Raw genomic sequence first — 18,078 nt, forward strand, 5'->3', positions numbered from 1 at the left:
GCAATGAGGAACTCACAAGTGTCAATAATTACACTAAATGTAAACGGATTAAACTCACCAATAAAAAGGCACAGAGTAGCCGAATGGATCAAAAAAGAAAATCCAACTGTATGCTGCCTACAAGAAACTCATCTAAGTAGCAAGGATAAAAACAAATTCAAAGTGAAAGGCTGGAAAACAATGCTCCAAGCAAATAACATCCACAAAAAAGCAGGCGTAGCAATACTCATATCTGATGATGCTGACTACAAGACAGCAAAAGTACTCAGAGACAAAAATGGCCATTTCATAATGGCTAAGGGGACACTGAATCAAGAAGACATAACAATTCTTAATATATATGCACCAAACCAAGGAGCACCAAAATATATAAGACAGCTACTTATTGACCTTAAAACAAAAACTGACAAAAATACAATCATACTTGGAGACCTCAATACACCGCTGACGGCTCTAGATCGGTCATCCAAACAGAGAATCAACAAAGACATAGTGGCCTTAAACAAAACACTAGAGCACCTGGATATGATAGACATCTACAGGACATTTCATCCCAAAGTGACAGAGTATACATTTTTCTCCAGTGTACATGGATCATTCTCAAGAATTGACCATATATGTTGGGCCACAAAAACAACATCAGCAAATTCAGAAAAATTGAAGTTGTACCAAGCATATTTTCTGATCATAAAGCCTTGAAACTAGAATTCAACAGCAAAAAAGAGGGAAAAAATCCCACAAAAATGTGGAAACTAAACAACATACTTTTAAAGAATGAATGGGTCAAAGAAGAAATAAGCGCAGAGATCAAAAGATATATACAGACAAATGAAAATGATAATACGACATATCAGAATCTATGGGATGCAGCAAAAGCAGTGATAAGAGGGAAGTTCATATCACTTCAGGCCTATATGAACAAACAAGAGAGAGCCCAAGTGAACCACTTAACTTCACACCTTAAGGAACTAGAAAATGAAGAACAAAGACAATCCAAAACCAGCCAAAGAAAGGAGATAATAAAAATCAGAGCAGAAATAAATGAAATAGAGAACAGAAAAACTATAGAAAAAATTAATAGAACAAGGAGCTGGTTCTTTGAAAAAATCAACAAAATTGACAAACCCTTGGCAAGACTTACCAAGGAAAAAAGAGAAAGAACTCATATAAACAAAATCCAAAATGAAAGAGGAGAAATCACCATGGACATCGTAGATATACAAAGAATTATTGTAGAATACTATGAAAAACTTTATGCCACTAAATTCAACAACCTAGAAGAAATGGATAAATTCCTAGAACAATACAACCTTCCTAGACTGAGTCAAGAAGAAGCAGAAAGCCTAAACAGACCTATTAGTAGAGAAGAAATAGAAAAAAACATTAAAAACCTCCCCAAAAATAAAAGTCCAGGCCCAGACGGCTATACCAGAGAATTTTATCAAACCTTCAAAGAAGACTTGGTTCCTATTCTATAGAAAGTCTTCCAAAAAATTGAAGAAGAAGCAATACTTCCAAACACATTTTATGAGGCAAACATAACCCTTATACCAAAACCAGGCAAGGATGGCACAAAAAAAGAAAACTACAGACCAATATCTCTAATGAATACAGATGCTAAAATACTAAACAAAATACTAGCAAATCGAATACAACAACATATTAAAAAATAATACATCATGATCAAGTGGGAATCATCCCAGAATTTCAAGGATGGTTCAACATACGTAAAACGGTCAACATAATACACCATATCAACAAAACAAAGAACAAGAACCACATATTATCAATAGATGCAGAAAAGGCTTTTGATAAAATACAACACAATTTTATGTTTAAGACTCTCAACAAAATGGGTATAGAAGGAAAATATCTCAACATGATAAAGGCCATATATGATAAACCATCAGCTAACATCATACTAAATGGCACAAAACTGAAGGCTTTCCCCCTTAAATCAGGAACAAGACAGGGTTGTCCACTCTCTCCACTCTTATTTAATGTGGTACTAGAGGTTCTCGCCACAGCAATCAGACAAGACAAAGAATCCCAATTTTTCCTGTTTTCTTATGCAGAAATTTAGATCATTTGCCAACATGATCATCCTTATGATATCTGCTCAGACTAGTGCCGCTACTCACTACTTAGTGTGTCTGGGTGTACTGCAGGTGACAAAGATGACTCCAGATGCCATGATCTCCTCACTTGTGCTTTCACATTTCTGGCCTGAAAAATTGTGCCTTATGGCTGATCTACCTGTCTTACTAATAAGTAGATCTACCTAAGCCAGGATGCTATCTCAGGGAGAAAAATGACCAAGTGAAAATGCAGATGTTTGCTATAATTTTAGGCAGAGTTTGAACCCACTGGTAGAGCAGGAATGAAAAACAAAAACAAAAACAAAAACAAACAACCAGACTAAAAGGGAAGCTTCCTGGCTCAGGAACTGTGCACCATCAACCAGCAGCAATTCCATCATGGCTGCCCTGTCTCAAGCTCCTGGGCACTGGTTTCTATGTCTATAAAATTGTAGGTTTGGGCCAAATAATTTTTAGGCTCTTTCTCACCTACAAAATTCTTTAACTCAGGTCTTCATTATTCATCCCACTATTAAGCACCTTGAATGGGTCTGGTACTAGCTGCCTATCTTTATTTTTTTATGTTTTTATAATACACGGTAGAGATTATGTTGTAACTAATGTATGTTTTGGCTGAAAAAGTGTTCCCTGTCGGGAGCCGACCCACAACTGCTGGCTGACAAGGTCACAGCAGGAGAAGACCCACAACTGCCGGCTGACAAGGTCACAGCAGGAGAAGACCCACAACTGCTGGCTGACAAGGTCACAGCAGAAGAAGACCAAAAACTGCTGATTGACAAAGTCACTGCAGTGAAGACCAATGGCTGCGGAGTGACAAAGTCACTGCAGTGAAGACCAATGGCTGTGGAGTGACAAAGTCACCACAAAGGATGGGCACAATGATACTCCCCCCTTTGACTTTTTGAATTAATCTGGCCTTATATCCCCCCTTTTCTGGGTGTGTGCTATTATTTGTGGCACAGGGATAATAGTACTGTGCTTTCCCTGTAGATTCGTAGTGATTTCTTTGGAAATGAGACAGAGGGTGTGAGTTCCACAGAAAAGCCTGTAAGCCCCTTGAACTGGGCTCATAGACATGAGAGGCTGGCTATGATATCCCTCGTAAAGGGTTAAGTTTGTAGGAGAATTCCTTCTTAATCATGATAAAAAGAATAGATTGACTTGTGAATGGTTAGGAGGCAGTGGCTGTGCACAGAGCACCCTTCGGCCTTCACTTAACATTTTTTCCTCCCTAGTCTTTTCATGTGATAAGTAGAGAAACATTCCTTTCTTCTTTGATCTGCAAATAGTGGTATATTCTGAGAAGAATAGAGTCAGAACTTAACTAGTGTTTAAATATAATAAGTAATATTTGATTAGACAATAGTATCTTAGGTAAGGTATAGTAGGATGGCCCATTGTGTGGCCTAGGATGAGAGCGTAGTCAGCAAGATAAGAATGTTTTACTAAGAGAATTGTCTTTTGCCTAAAGGCAATTGCTAGGCTTTCTCAATGAGATGTCCTCATGAGATTCAAAAATGCAGGGAAATCCATGGAATGTCTTGTGTTGCTGCTGGGCTATCTTGCAAGTACACTGCATATCTTTGGATGAAAGCTATTCTTGATGTTATGTTAATTTCTTTAGAGGCAAGCCTTTTAGAATCTTGTGAGAAAAAGTAGGACAGGACACTGCATAAACCCAAGGCCATTTACCTGAGCAAGCGGTGGTCCATTGTTAGCCGTCTGCTAAATCTCTCTCTCTGCCCCTTAACTCACAACAGACTAATACTTTAAAAGCTTTTACTGATGTTGTTATCGCTATTCAAGTTATTTTGTATTTTGAATGATTTGCTACCTGATTTGTGACTCATAGATGTAAATTAACTGTTATCCGGAAACATGCAAACATAGTGAAACAAAAGTAATAATTAACACCATGTGATTGTAACTCGGTGTGTGTGTATAAAAAGGGAGCTATACTAGCATTTGGCAGAGATGCCTGGCAGTAAATGCTAACCGGAGAATAAAGAGAAAGAAAAGAATTCGGCTCTCTCACTCGATTTCGCCGACGCCATCTCCTCCTGTGGAACCCCTGGATTCACCGCCGGGGCTGGACCCCGGCATTTGGCGCCCGATACAGGGACTCACAGGTAATCCCCCCTCGTTGTCTCGGGATGGCTAGGACTCCACTCAGGGTGCTGCAGACCCCCCTGTAAGAAAGACAGGGTGAGATAGGTGGAAATTTCAGAACTTAAGATTTTGAGAAGTCATGGGCCATACTGAGTCTAAAGAAAGAAGACTCTTTATGAAAGTTATTAAGTATACGCTTTCCCAAAAAGGAGTTAAAGTCTCCTCTAAACAAGTAGCTTGTTTTATGAAATTCGTACAAAAATGTTCTCCATGGTTTCCAGATGAGGGAACGCTTAGTTTCGAGAAATGGGTTAAAGTTGGAGAAGATTTAAAACTTTATTATAAGCTACATGGACCAGAAAAGGTCCCAGTTGATACATTTCCTTTATGGAGCTTGATTAAAGATGCCTTAAATCCAGAACATGAGATGCATAAACTTTCTAAGGCAACTGCTCCTCCAAAAGAAGAGACTCCGTTAATTAGAAGTAAAAGGCAGTCTCAAGATAGTACAGATCATGCTATGGCCTCTTTAAAATTAAGTAAACATCAGGATGATAGTGAAAATCATTTATCTCCAACAGATGAGGCTGAATTAGAAGATGAGGCAGCTAAAAATAATAGGGATAATGAAGAATGGAAGTCAAAAACAGTCTTGCCCATATTATATCCCTCCAAGACTGACAAAAAGAATGAAAATAAGGCTATTAAAATGTCTTTGCCTCTGCCAGTACAATCACCAGATGTTAATGAAAAGAAAAAATCATCAGAATTAACAGGGTTGCAGAAGGCAATTCAAGCTTCTTGCGACCAAGGGGAAACTGATTTGGCATTATGTTTTCCTGTGGCTGTGGCTGGTGAATTTGATAATGAGGAGAATGCTACATGGGAGCCGCTTCCTTATAAATTATTGAAAGAGTTGAAAATGGCTTGCAGTCAATATGGACCCACCTCTCCTTATACTATGTCTTTGATAGAGACAGTTTCTCATAATTGGGTGACTCCTTATAATTGGGAACAGGTGGCTAAAGCTTGTTTGTCTGGAGGAAATTGTCTCCTTTGGAGAGCTGAATGTGAGGAGCAAGCTAAACAGCAGGCAGTTGGGAATCGGAGGACTCATGATCCTGTGATTAGAGAAATGATTGCGGGAGAAGGAGAATTTGCTGATGTTAGTGAACAGTTAAAACTTTCTAAACCGGCTTTGATACAGGTGAATGGTTGTGCTATATCAGCTTGGAGAAAGTTGTCTGCTTCATCTGGTGGAGATGTTACTGTGGTAGGAGTAAAACAGAAAGGTGATGAACCTTGTGGGGAGTTTGTTGCTCGGTTGATTCAAGCAGTGAGAGGAGTTGTTTCGGATGAGGCGGCAGGAGATATTATAATTAAACAGTTGGCTTATGAAGATGCTGATTCCACTTGCCAGGCCATGTTGCGGTCAGTGAGGAGAGAAGGAACGTTAGGGAATTTCATCAAAGCCTGTCAGGATGTAAGTCCTGCTTTTGTTCAGGGAGTAACTATTGCTGCAGCTTTGAAAGGAGAAACGTATCCTCAATTTATTAAGACTATGTATCAAGGAAAAATGCCTTCTGTTAATGAGGCTTCCTCTGAGGGAAGTCTTGCTTGCTTTACTTGTAGCCAAATGGGCCATTTTAGCCGACAATGCCCTAACAAGAGTGGGCAAGCAGGCCCAGGAGTGCAAGGGACAGCTCCCATAATTAATAATGCTAATAATAATGTCCCATTGCCTAAGACTTTGTGTCCACGCTGTCAGAAAGGATATCATTGGGCAAACCTGTGCCGTTCTAAATTTCACAAAAACGGACAGCCATTAGAACCAAAGTTAGGAATAGAATGGCACATAATCCAAATCTGACAAGAAATCAAAGTAGCAATCAGGGAAACTGGCAAGGGGGCCAGCCTCAGGCACCAATAACAATTGGGGCCAGCCTGAATCCATTTGTCAACTCTGGTCCATCTCAGACCTCACTCGGGCCTCCCCCATGGCTCCATGCAAAATATGAGAAGCAAGCCTCTTGCGGGGGTTGAAATGGAGGGATTGAAATGGAGGAATTTCGGCTGCCGGTTGTAGCAGCTATTAGAATTTAAGAATAATTAGAGACTGAGATGAGTTTTAAAGTTATGTTATTATCTGATTTTCTTTAGTAAATAGAAGGACTTAAGAGTTTGGAAAAATTACAGTTTTTTCTGTTCTCCTCTTTCTCTCAACTCATTTTATTTCTTTCCTGTTCTATGCCTGAAAAGAGGGCAAAGGGAACACCTGTTTGAATATAACTAAACAGAATCTCATAAATGACCATTCTTGAAATGAAATTTTCAAGAGAGAGTCTGTTTAGTTTCTATTCAAAATGTTCCAATCAAAACTGCCCTGTGTAAAAATCAAGCAGGCCATATTCTAATCTCTAAAATCCCGGGTTTCTCTCTAATTTGTCTGGTTTGTCTACTTTGTTTGATTCTTGTTTGTGTTTGGTCTTTGTTTAATGTTGTTTAAATGTGATTTTTTAAGTTCTTGCATGCAAAAATTGAATATGCCGGCTCTAATATTATAAAAATATAATCCCTACAAATTTATAATTTTAATTGAAACAAGCAAAGCGCGCTCATTTAAATTTAAATAGTATGAAACATAAATCCTAAAAACTTGTTGATTTTGACTAAACTGCTTCAAGCTTCAGGCTGCTTGCTGCTGCTGCAGAGCATGAAGCAGAGTAGATTTGCCTAACAAAGGTGTAGATTTTTTTAGTATAGAAAAATAATGAAAGTCACACTAGAATTTTTCCAGCTTTAATGTGTTCTTTAAATTGCCTGTTAATTAATAAAGTAGAAATGTTTTTATGAATATAGAAAACTCCGGCAGTTCCCCCAATAGCAACCAAAAAAAAAAAAATCGACTATATTATACTAATTCTAAAAAAATGAGCCATATTTTAAGTTTTAACTCAAATTTTAAAAACTGCCACACTAAACAATATATAATATTTAGGTGTATATTGCCATTATTTGGTACTCAATTTTCAAGAAATCTAGCTCCAAGAATTTTTTTCAATGAAATGGTCAGCAGCAAAGGAAAGTCTTGAACAAGGAAAAGAAAACAGACACATCATGGACATTTTTAGAAAGTATGTACTTAGAATTGAAATACTAGCTAACGTTCTAGTTTGGAGCATACTCAGAATGCCTGCTTTGGGGACACAGCTAGCAATGTTTGCTCTGTTTATAATACCAAAGTCTTGAAATACTCATTCAAGATCTGCACTTGATCTATGCACTCATAGTTTAAATAGCAAAATACAGGTGCTATTTTGAGAACTGGTATTTTATAAATAGTTTTCATGTTGTCATGTGAGTTTTATAGCAGTGAGAGTAGAAATAATAAGTATAATGATAAATATAAAATTAAATCATTGCCACTTACCTAAAAAATGTTTTAATTATTAATTTTAGAGAGAGAGAAAGGGAGAGAGAGACATACAGAAACCTCAATCTGTTTCTGTATGTCCCCTGACCAGGGATTAAACAAGCAACTTTTATGTATCAAGATGATGCTCTAACCAACTGAGCCATCCGGCCAGGGCAACTTTATCTTTTTTTAATCTGAATTACTAACACATATGAAAATTTGAGGGTCTCCTTTCCTCCCTTTCTCAGCCCACAATGTGGTGGAAAGCTGAACAGAAATAACCATAATATAATTATGGAGAAAGAGAAAGGCTATTAATGTGTGTGTACCATAAGTTGAATCGTAAGAGACAATAAATCAAGAACTTATATAAAGAGTATCTCTGGCTGATAATCACTATGAGATTTGCCAAATCTCCCCCACATCCTTTAATTTCTGGAGTATTTTATCTTCAGTGTTTTCCTTTCTGGGTGTCTCATCTGTCCGTGCATAGACTCAGGGTTCAAATACTGACCAACAACTAACTCTATGAACTTAGGTAATTTAAATTTACTCTACCCTCTGGGAGTAGTTTCCTCATCTGTAAAGTATAGATAATAAATCAAACTTAGGTGTATGAAAAGAGTAAAGGAGTTAATACAAGTAAAGCACTAAAAACAGTGCTCAACCCATATTTAACGCTTGCTAAATGTTAAGCTTTCATTATTGCTAATAATTGAGTTTTTCCTCACAGCTTAGGGCTCCCTCATTCCTTGTACTTTTCTCCATATCCTGTCCCAGAAGATTTAGCATCCCCTCAACTCAAACACTGCCAAGTTTCTAGTCGCATTCTTTTTTTTTTATTTTTATTTTTTATTGTATTTATTTTTAATGGGGTGACATCAGTAAATCAAGATACATACATTCAAAGATAACATGTCCAGGTTATCTTAAAGTTCAATTATGTTGCATACCCATCACCCAAAGTCAGATTGTCCTGTCACCCTCTATCTAGTTCTCTTTGTGCCCCTCCCCCTCCCCTTCCCTCTCCCTTTCCCCCCTACCCCCTTAACCACCACACTCTTATCAATGTCTCTTGGTCTCACTTTTATGTCCCATCTACGTATGGAAAAATGCAGTTCCTGGTTTTTTCTGATTTACTTATTTCACTCTGTATAATGTTGTCAAGATCCCACCATTTTGCTGTAAATGATCCGATGTCATCATTTCTTATGGCTGAGTAGTATTCCATAGTGTATATGTGCCACATCTTCTTTATCCAGTCATCTATTGATGGGCTTTTTGGCTGTTTCCCTGTCCTGGCCACTGTAAACAATGCTGCAATGAACATGGGGCTGCGTGAGTCTTTACGTATCAATGTTTCTGAGTTTTTGGAGTATATACCCAGTAGAGGGATTGCTGGGTCATAAGGTAGTTCTATTTGCAGTTTTTTGAGGAACCACCATACTTTCTTCCATAATGGTTGTACTACTTTACATTCCCACCAACAGTGGATGAGGGTTCCTTTTTCTGCACAACCTCTCCAACATTTGCTATTACCTGTCTTGTTAATAATAGTGAATATAACAGGTGTGAGGTGGTATCTCATTGCAGTTTTGATTTGCATTTCTCTAATAACTAAAGAAGATGAGCATCTTTTCATATATCTGTTGGCCATTTGTATTTCTTCCTGGGAGAAGTGTCTGTTCATATCCTCTTCCCATTTTTTTATTGGATTGTTTGTTTGTTTGTTGTTGAGTTTTATGAGTTCTTTGTATATTTTGGATATTAGGCCCTTATCTGAGGAGGTGTTTAAAAATATCATTTCCCAATTAGTTGGCTGTCTGTTTATCTTGTTATCAATTTCTCTTGCTGAACAAAAACTTCTTAGTCTGATGTAGTCCCATTCATTAATTTTTGCTTTCACTTCTCTTGCCTGTGGAGTCAAATTCATAAAATGCTCTTTAAAGCCCAGGTCCATGAGTTTGGTACCTAAGTCTTCTTCTATGTACTTTATTGTTTCAGGTCTTATGTTTAGATCTTTGATCCATTTTGAGTTAATTTTAGTACAGGGGGACAAACTGTAGTCCAGCTTCATTCTTTTGCATGTGGCTTTCCAGTTTTCCCAGCACCATTTGTTGAAGGGGCTTTCTTTTCTCCATTGTGTGGTGTTGGCCCATTTATCAAAAATTATTTGACTATATATATGTGGTTTTATTTCTGGGCTTTCTATTCTGTTCCATTGGTCTGAGTGTCTATTTTTCTGCCAATACCATGTTGTTTTGATTGTCGTGGCCCTATAATAGAGTTTGAAGTCAGGTATTGTAATGCCCCCAGCTTCATTCCTTTTCTTTAGGATTGCTTTGGCTATTCAGGGCTTTTTATAGTTCCATATAAATCTGATTATTTTTTGCTCCATTTCTTTAAAAAATGTCATTGGAATTTTGATGGGAATTGCATTAAATTTGTATATAGCTTTGGGTAATATGGCCAACTTGATTATATTTATTCTACCTAAACAAGAACAAGGAATATTCTTCCATCTCATAATGTCTTTTTCGATTTCCCTTAACAATGGTTTAGAGTTTTCATTCTTAAACTCCTTTACATTCTTTGTTATGTTTATTCCTAGGTATTTTATTTTTTTTGTTGCAATCGTGAAGGGGATTATTCTTTTGAGTTCGTTCTCAAATGTTTCATTGTTGGCATATAGAAAGGCTATTGACTTCTGTATGTTAATTTTGTATCCTGCGACCTTACTGTATTGGCTTATTGTTTCTAGAAGTCTTTTTGTGGATTCTTTGGGGTTTTCGATGTATAGGATCATATCATCTGCAAAAAGTGATACCTTTACTTCTTCTTTTCCAATATGGATGCCTTTTATTTCTTTGTCTTGTCTGATTGCTCTGGCCAGAACCTCTAGTACCACATTAAATAAGAGTGGAGAGAGTGGACAACCCTGTCTTGTTCCTGATTTAAGGGGGAAAGCCTTCAGTTTTGTGCCATTTAGTATGATGTTAGCTGATGGTTTATCATATATGGCCTTTATCATGTTGAGATATTTTCCTTCTATACCCATTTTGTTGAGAGTCTTAAACATAAAATTGTGTTGTATTTTATCAAAAGCCTTTTCTGCATCTATTGATAATATGTGGTTCTTGTTCTTTGTTTTGTTGATATGGTGTATTATGTTGACCGTTTTACGTATGTTGAACCATCCTTGAAATTCTGGGATGATTCCCACTTGATCATGATGTATTATTTTTTTAATATGTTGTTGTATTCGATTTGCTAGTATTTTGTTTAGTATTTTAGCATCTGTATTCATTAGAGATATTGGTCTGTAGTTTTCTTTTTTTGTGCCATCCTTGCCTGGTTTTGGTATAAGGGTTATGTTTGCCTCATAAAATGTGTTTGGAAGTATTGCTTCTTCTTCAATTTTTTGGAAGACTTTCTATAGAATAGGAACCAAGTCTTCTTTGAAGGTTTGATAAAATTCTCTGGTATAGCCGTCTGGGCCTGGACTTTTATTTTTGGGGAGGTTTTTAATGTTTTTTTCTATTTCTTCTCTACTAATAGGTCTGTTTAGGCTTTCTGCTTCTTCTTGACTCAGTCTAGGAAGGTTGTATTGTTCTAGGAATTTATCCATTTCTTCTAGGTTGTTGAATTTAGTGGCATAAAGTTTTTCATAGTATTCTACAATAATTCTTTGTATATCTACGATGTCCGTGGTGATTTCTCCTCTTTCATTTTGGATTTTGTTTATATGAGTTCTTTCTCTTTTTTCCTTGGTAAGTCTTGCCAAGGGTTTGTCAATTTTGTTGATTTTTTCAAAGAACCAGCTCCTTGTTCTATTAATTTTTTCTATAGTTTTTCTGTTCTCTATTTCATTTATTTCTGCTCTGATTTTTATTATCTCCTTTCTTTGGCTGGTTTTGGATTGTCTTTGTTCTTCATTTTCTAGTTCCTTAAGGTGTGAAGTTAAGTGGTTCACTTGGGCTCTCTCTTGTTTGTTCATATAGGCCTGAAGTGATATGAACTTCCCTCTTATCACTGCTTTTGCTGCATCCCATAGATTCTGATATGTCGTATTATCATTTTCATTTGTCTGTATATATCTTTTGATCTCTGCGCTTATTTCTTCTTTGACCCATTCATTCTTTAAAAGTATGTTGTTTAGTTTCCACATTTTTGTGGGATTTTTTCCCTCTTTTTTGCTGTTGAATTCTAGTTTCAAGGCTTTATGATCAGAAAATATGCTTGGTACAACTTCAATTTTTCTGAATTTGCTGATGTTGTTTTTGTGGCCCAACATATGGTCAATTCTTGAGAATGATCCATGTACACTGGAGAAAAATGTATACTCTGTCACTTTGGGATGAAATGTCCTGTAGATGTCTATCATATCCAGGTGCTCTAGTGTTTTGTTTAAGGCCACTATGTCTTTGTTGATTCTCTGTTTGGATGACCGATCTAGAGCCGTCAGCGGTGTATTGAGGTCTCCAAGTATGATTGTATTTTTGTCAGTTTTTGTTTTAAGGTCAATAAGTAGCTGTCTTATATATTTTGGTGCTCCTTGGTTTGGTGCATATATATTAAGAATTGTTATGTCTTCTTGATTCAGTGTCCCCTTAGCCATTATGAAATGGCCATTTTTGTCTCTGAGTACTTTTGCTGTCTTGTAGTCAGCATCATCAGATATGAGTATTGCTACGCCTGCTTTTTTGTGGATGTTATTTGCTTGGAGCATTGTTTTCCAGCCTTTCACTTTGAATTTGTTTTTATCCTTGCTACTTAGATGAGTTTCTTGTAGGCAGCATACAGTTGGATTTTCTTTTTTGATCCATTCGGCTACTCTGTGCCTTTTTATTGGTGAGTTTAATCCGTTTACATTTAGTGTAATTATTGACACTTGTGAGTTCCTCATTGCCATTTTATAGATTGATTTCTGTTAGTTTTGTGCCTTGTTTGATTCTTCTCTTTCGTTTTTCTATCTTTTGTTTTTATTTGGTTGTGTTCCATACATCTTTCCTCTGTTGCTATCTTTTTTATCTCATGTGCTTCTGTGGTGGTTTTTTCAATGGTGGTTACCTTTGAGTAATGAAAAGGGTCCCTACCCTGTTCATTGTAGTGCACTGTTTTGTGAGTACTTTTGCCCTCCATCGCCCTTTGCTACTGTTAATCTTCATCCTCTCCCCCCCTTTCTTATTGTTGTCACAGTTTAAAGTTGGTTTTGTTATGTTCTTCTTGGAGCTTTTACTTGTGGCTTTGTTGTTGTTGTTTTTTTATTCTTTGTATCTGATTGGAGAACCCCCTTTAGTATTTCCTGGAGTGGGGGTTTTCTGGTGATAAATTCTCTCATCTTTTCTGTATCTGTGAATGTTTTTATTTCTCCTTCATATTTGAAGGATAGCTTTGATGGGTATAGTATTCGTGGCTGAAAGTTCCTCTCTTTCAAGACTTTAAATATTGGGGTCCACTCTCTTCTAGCTTGTAGAGTTTCTGTTGAGAAATCTGATGAGAATCTAATGGACCTTCCTTTATATGTTGTATTCTTCTTTTCCCTGGCTGCCTTGAGAATTTTTTCTTTGCAGTTGGTTTGTGCCAATTTTATTATGATGTGCCTTGGAGTAGGTTTGTTGGGGTTAAGAAAACTTGGAGTTCTGTTTGCTTCTAGAATTTGAGGTTTTAGTTCTTTCCACAGTCTTGGGAATTTCTCATCTATTATTTGTTTGAGAATGTTCTCCATTCCATTTTCTCTCTCTTCTCCCTCTGATATACCTATTATTCTTATGTTATTCTTTTTGATGGAGTTAGATAATTCCTGTAGGGCTATCTCATTTTTTAAAATTTTTGAATCTCTTTCTTCTTCTCTCTGTTGTGCCTCAAGTTGCTTGTCTTCTATTTCACTAATCCTCTCTTCTATCTGGCCTGTTCTATTAGCTAAGCTTGTTACCTCATTTTTCAGCTCATGAATTGAGTTTTTCATCTCTGATTGATTTGTTTTTATAGTTTCAATTTCCTTGGAGATATACTCTTTGTGTTCATCGAGTTGTTTTCTGAGCTCCCTAAATTGCCTTTCTGTGTTTTCTTGTACATCTCGGAGGATTTTTAGGATTTCTATCTTGAATTCTCTGTCATTTAACTCCAAGGTTTCTAATATATTAAATTTTTTTTCATAGATTTTTCCTCATCTAGCTGTGTTACCTCTCTTTCTTTTGTATCCATGATATTCGATTTTCTCTTCCTTAATGGCACCTGAGGGTGGTTTTGTTGATAGTATTATTGAGATTTAATAAAGAATAAAAAGTTAAAAAATAAAAAATCGAAGAGTTGTTTTTTTAAAAAAATTAATAATGAAATAAAGAAAAATAAAATAAAATAAAATTTTTTAAAAAAAGGAAATTATTCCCCCCCTCCTTTTTTCCTCTCCTCTCCCCTTTTTCTTGAGAAAATCTTGTGGTGAACTGTGAATTATAACAAACAATACCTGTGATGGAGGGCCTGAATTGGGGAAAAGTAATAAAGGGGCAAAAAAAAAAAAAGAAAAAAAAAGGTGGGGGTATGGACCCACAAAAAGCAAATAAGGAAAAAATTTGGGTCAAGAATAAAATGATTTGCTTTTAGGTGTTGGTTGTCTAAGAGTTATGATGAGAGGAATAAGAGGAAAACAGAAAAATGGGGGGACAAATTTAAAAAATACTATTGTATTTAGTGGAACAAGAACTAGATAAAATGGAGAGCCAGGGATGGGAGCACTGCTAGTGAGTTAAAAAGGTGAAGTAAAACCCCCCAAAATGCCACAAACATAAGTTTGAGTCCCAGATAAGAGAATTTGTTTGTTATTGAGGTTTGAATGAGAGGAGATGTAAAGGAGAAAGGAAGAAACTAATATAGAGGGAGAAAAGAAAGAGAGAGAGAGAAAAAAAGAGGGAACCACTAAAAGAAGAAAAAAGAAAGAGAGAGAGAGTTAAGGGTTTTGGAGTGCAACCCTCATAGAGAGAAAGGAAGAGGAGAAAAAAGATAATGGGAGATGTAACACTTATGGGTAGTGTAGTTCAAGGAGAGGAGAGAGTAAGACCGGCAGAGAGTTAATCGGCCAAATTGGAGGAGGAAAAAAAGTATCAAGAATGAAAATAAGAGAAACAAATGAACAAATATAATAAAATGGGATAGGTTATAAAGTCTGCAGATTATTCTTGATTTTAAGAGGTTATCTTCTTGCTTTTTCTTTTCTCTCCCTCTTCCTGGTCGGTGACTCTGTACCCCAGTTTCTGCCCCTTTGGCATGCTCAGGTAGAGGTTTGCAGTTGATAATTCTCTATGGCAATATCATGTATTGTGCTTTAGTCTCGTTGGCAGTCGAGGCTCATTAGCATTTATAGGCTCTGACAGTGAGAGAGTCCATGTTCCTGGAGTCTTTCTCCTAGTCTTTCCTTCCTCAATTAGTAGCCTGATAATCCAGCTATGGGGTTGCTGCTGCCTCTGCCTGGATAGTAAGAGGCTCAAAGAGCTAGCAACTCCCCACTCTATTCCCACTCAGCACAGGGCTCTGGGTAAGGCTCAGTCAGTCAGAGCTGCTAGCATAATCAGGCGGGCATTCCACCCACTCAAAGACCTCTGGCTCTGCCACTCTGTCCGGTAACACAGGCGGGCGCCCACTTCCAGGGCGCTTGGAGGAAACTCTCATTCACTATCTGCGTGCGCAGACCAGGATATCCGGCCAGCAGTCTCACGCTCTGAGTGAAACCCCCAACCGCATGGAAAAGTTGCAGTGTTGGAATTCGCTCTTGCTCCGTCCCCGTGCGCGGCTTTTGCAAGGCGCTGGGGCAGCCCGAGATTCCGCTTTTGCCCACACAAAGGCCCCTGACTCTGCCCCTCTGTGCGATAACATGGGCGCGCACTGCCTAGGCACTCGGAGGAATCGCTCACTTCCTATCTGCGCGCGCACACCAGGATATGAGGCCGGCCGCATTTCCCTCTGAGTGAAACCCTCACCAGCACGGAAAATTTCCACCGTTGGAATTAGTTCTCGCTCCCTCCCGTGCGCGGCTTTCCCAGGGCGCTGGGGCTGCCCAGTGATTCTGCTTTCGGCCCACAGAAAGGCCTCTGACCCTGCCTCTCTTTGGGGTAACACCGACACCGACTTCCGGGGCTTAGGAAGAAATCTCTCGCCCACTTACTGCGCACCGACCAGGGATCGGATAAAATGGCCATTCCGCTTGTCTTTCTTTGTTTGGGTTTGGCGCGAGTGTTAGCTTGTATTGCCCGGCTTGCCACAGGATCAGTTTTTTCTCGGCTAGGATCTCCGTGCCACAGCCTGGTTCGGCCGTTTGTGCCGCGGCCTGGATCTATTCACCCCCTTTGCCCGCCTCAGTTTCTATATTCACAGTTACCAGAGAAAGCCGCCCTGTTTAGGTTAGTGAGGAAGGCGGAGCATTTCTTACTCCCTATTTCCTTCAGGGTTTGGTTATATATTTAGCCAATTTTTCACTCGACCATACCTTCGGTTGTATTGCGAAGCATCTGGAGGCTCCAAGTATAGGTTTTTCTGTTTCTGGTTGAAGATCTTGTTGAGTTTTGGGGGAGATTTATTGGTATCGCTTCCTACTCCGCCATTACTCTGACGTCATCTCCGGTCACTTTTCATACTATGAAATCAATACAAATTTCTTTGCCCTGTGTGACCCACATTTTCTGGCCTCCTCCTGTCCTGTCAGTCGTATTATTTTATACCTAATCACAGCCCACCCACTCTGGTTTCCTTTCTATTCCATGAACCGTCTCCTCTCTTTCCTGGCCCATCTCGCAGCAATGGCTTCTTATTCACTTTTCCCTCAGAAAGACCTTTAGTCCCCAACCCACACCAAAGTCACTCTAGCATCACTGCTTCATTTACTTACTAAGAATTATTACTCTAAAACTATCTCATTAATTTATTGGTTTGCATCTTTAATACAGCTTCTCAAATAGGCAGAAAGGTATAAGGGGAGAAAAAAAGGAAAATTCTTAGGAAAAACTATTTTAGATATTTCAGCAGTAGTATCTCATTACATGAGGTTTGGGGCCTGAAAATCAAAAGGATTTCCTGCTTGCACAGAAATCCAGTGAATTTAGGAAAAAATTAGGTTGTGTCCCCAATGTCCAGAGCAGCTCCTAGCAGGAAGGCTCTGTGGTAAGATGGTTTGAAAACTATCTTTATAATATAATTTCATTTCACTGATTATGAAATCACAAATCTATCCATGTCACATACATTCTATTTATATTGGTCTTAAATGTTAAGTAAGTAGTTAGAACTAGTAAACATAGTGAAGTATTTGGGTCCAACGAGATCTGTATAGAGTCTTTAGTCTAAGTGATGGCTAGTGTTTAATTGTAGGTTTCCTTGAAGTCTTGCTTGGGTTTAGAAAAGATTTTCCTTAAAATCTTTAAGGTAGTGGTCTACTACACATTTTTTAATCTTAAAATAACTGAGACATTTTATATAAAATAGACCAACTGGCCCTGGCCGGTTGGCTCAGCGGTAGAGCATCAGCCTAGCGTGCGGAGGACCTGGGTTCGATTCCCGGCCAGGGCACACAGGAGAAGCGCCCATTTGCTTCTCCACCCCTCCGCCATGCCTTCCTCTCTGTCTCTCTCTTCCCCTCCCGCAGCCAAGGCTCCATTGGAGCAAAGATGGCCCGGACACTGGGGATGGCTCTGTGGCCTCTGCCTCAGGCGCTAGAGTGGCTCTGGTCGCAACATGGCGACACCCAGGATGGGCAGAGCATCGCCCCCTGGTGGGCAGAGTGTGGCCCCATGGTGGGCGTGCCGGGTGGATCCTGGTAGGGAGCATGCGGGAGTCTGTCTGACTGTCTCTCCCTGTTTCCAGCTTCAGAAAAATGCAAAAAAATAAAAATAAAAAAAAATAAAATAAAATATACCAACTGGAATATTTTTATATATGGTCTACATGTGTGATGGTTCTGTGTAACCAGGCTAGGTTACAGCAGAGAGAGCAGGCTGCTCACTGAGGATACAAAAATAAATAAGACATCCAGTTCTCTAGGTGCTTGCACCAATGGGTGTGATATAAACCATTATAAACCATCCTACTTCTATTCTAATATTGACAGTAAATTGGATCATGTGTCAATTATGATGAACTTCTATGAAAAGGTTAGTTCACCTGCTAGGGGAAAGCCATTTGAGAGGAAGTCATATTTGACCCATTCATGCGAGGAGGAATCTTTTCTAGGAGAAAAATTACGGTAAAGATTCTCCAGGTGAGAGAGCAGAATGATTGAAAGTGTGGAGGAAGAGATGCCATTGGTTCTCATGCCAGGGACCAAGCACTGTGTTGTGACAGAAAGTTTCTCATGCCAGGGGAAGCTGGCACTTCTGAGCAAAACAATACACGCAGCCACCAGGGAGGGCTTTGATCCTTCTGTTTGATGCCTGAGCATTTATTCTGTGGGAGAAGCAGTTCTGAGAA

General features: G+C 38.5%; 1 protein-coding gene across 1 annotated transcript in view; it reads left to right on the plus strand.

Moving 5' to 3' along the window:
* LOC136310688 (ATP-dependent translocase ABCB1-like) overlaps positions 1-18,078 on the plus strand; it is a 147,040-nt gene that overhangs the window by 47,999 nt on the left and 80,963 nt on the right. Inside the window, 1 exon segment of the mRNA XM_066239531.1 lies at positions 4,490-6,044. Within this exon segment, the coding sequence (XP_066095628.1) occupies positions 4,490-6,044 (1,555 nt within the window).

This window comes from Saccopteryx bilineata, chromosome 7, assembly GCF_036850765.1.
Source record: "Saccopteryx bilineata isolate mSacBil1 chromosome 7, mSacBil1_pri_phased_curated, whole genome shotgun sequence".
NCBI classification, from domain to species: Eukaryota; Metazoa; Chordata; class Mammalia; order Chiroptera; family Emballonuridae; genus Saccopteryx; species Saccopteryx bilineata.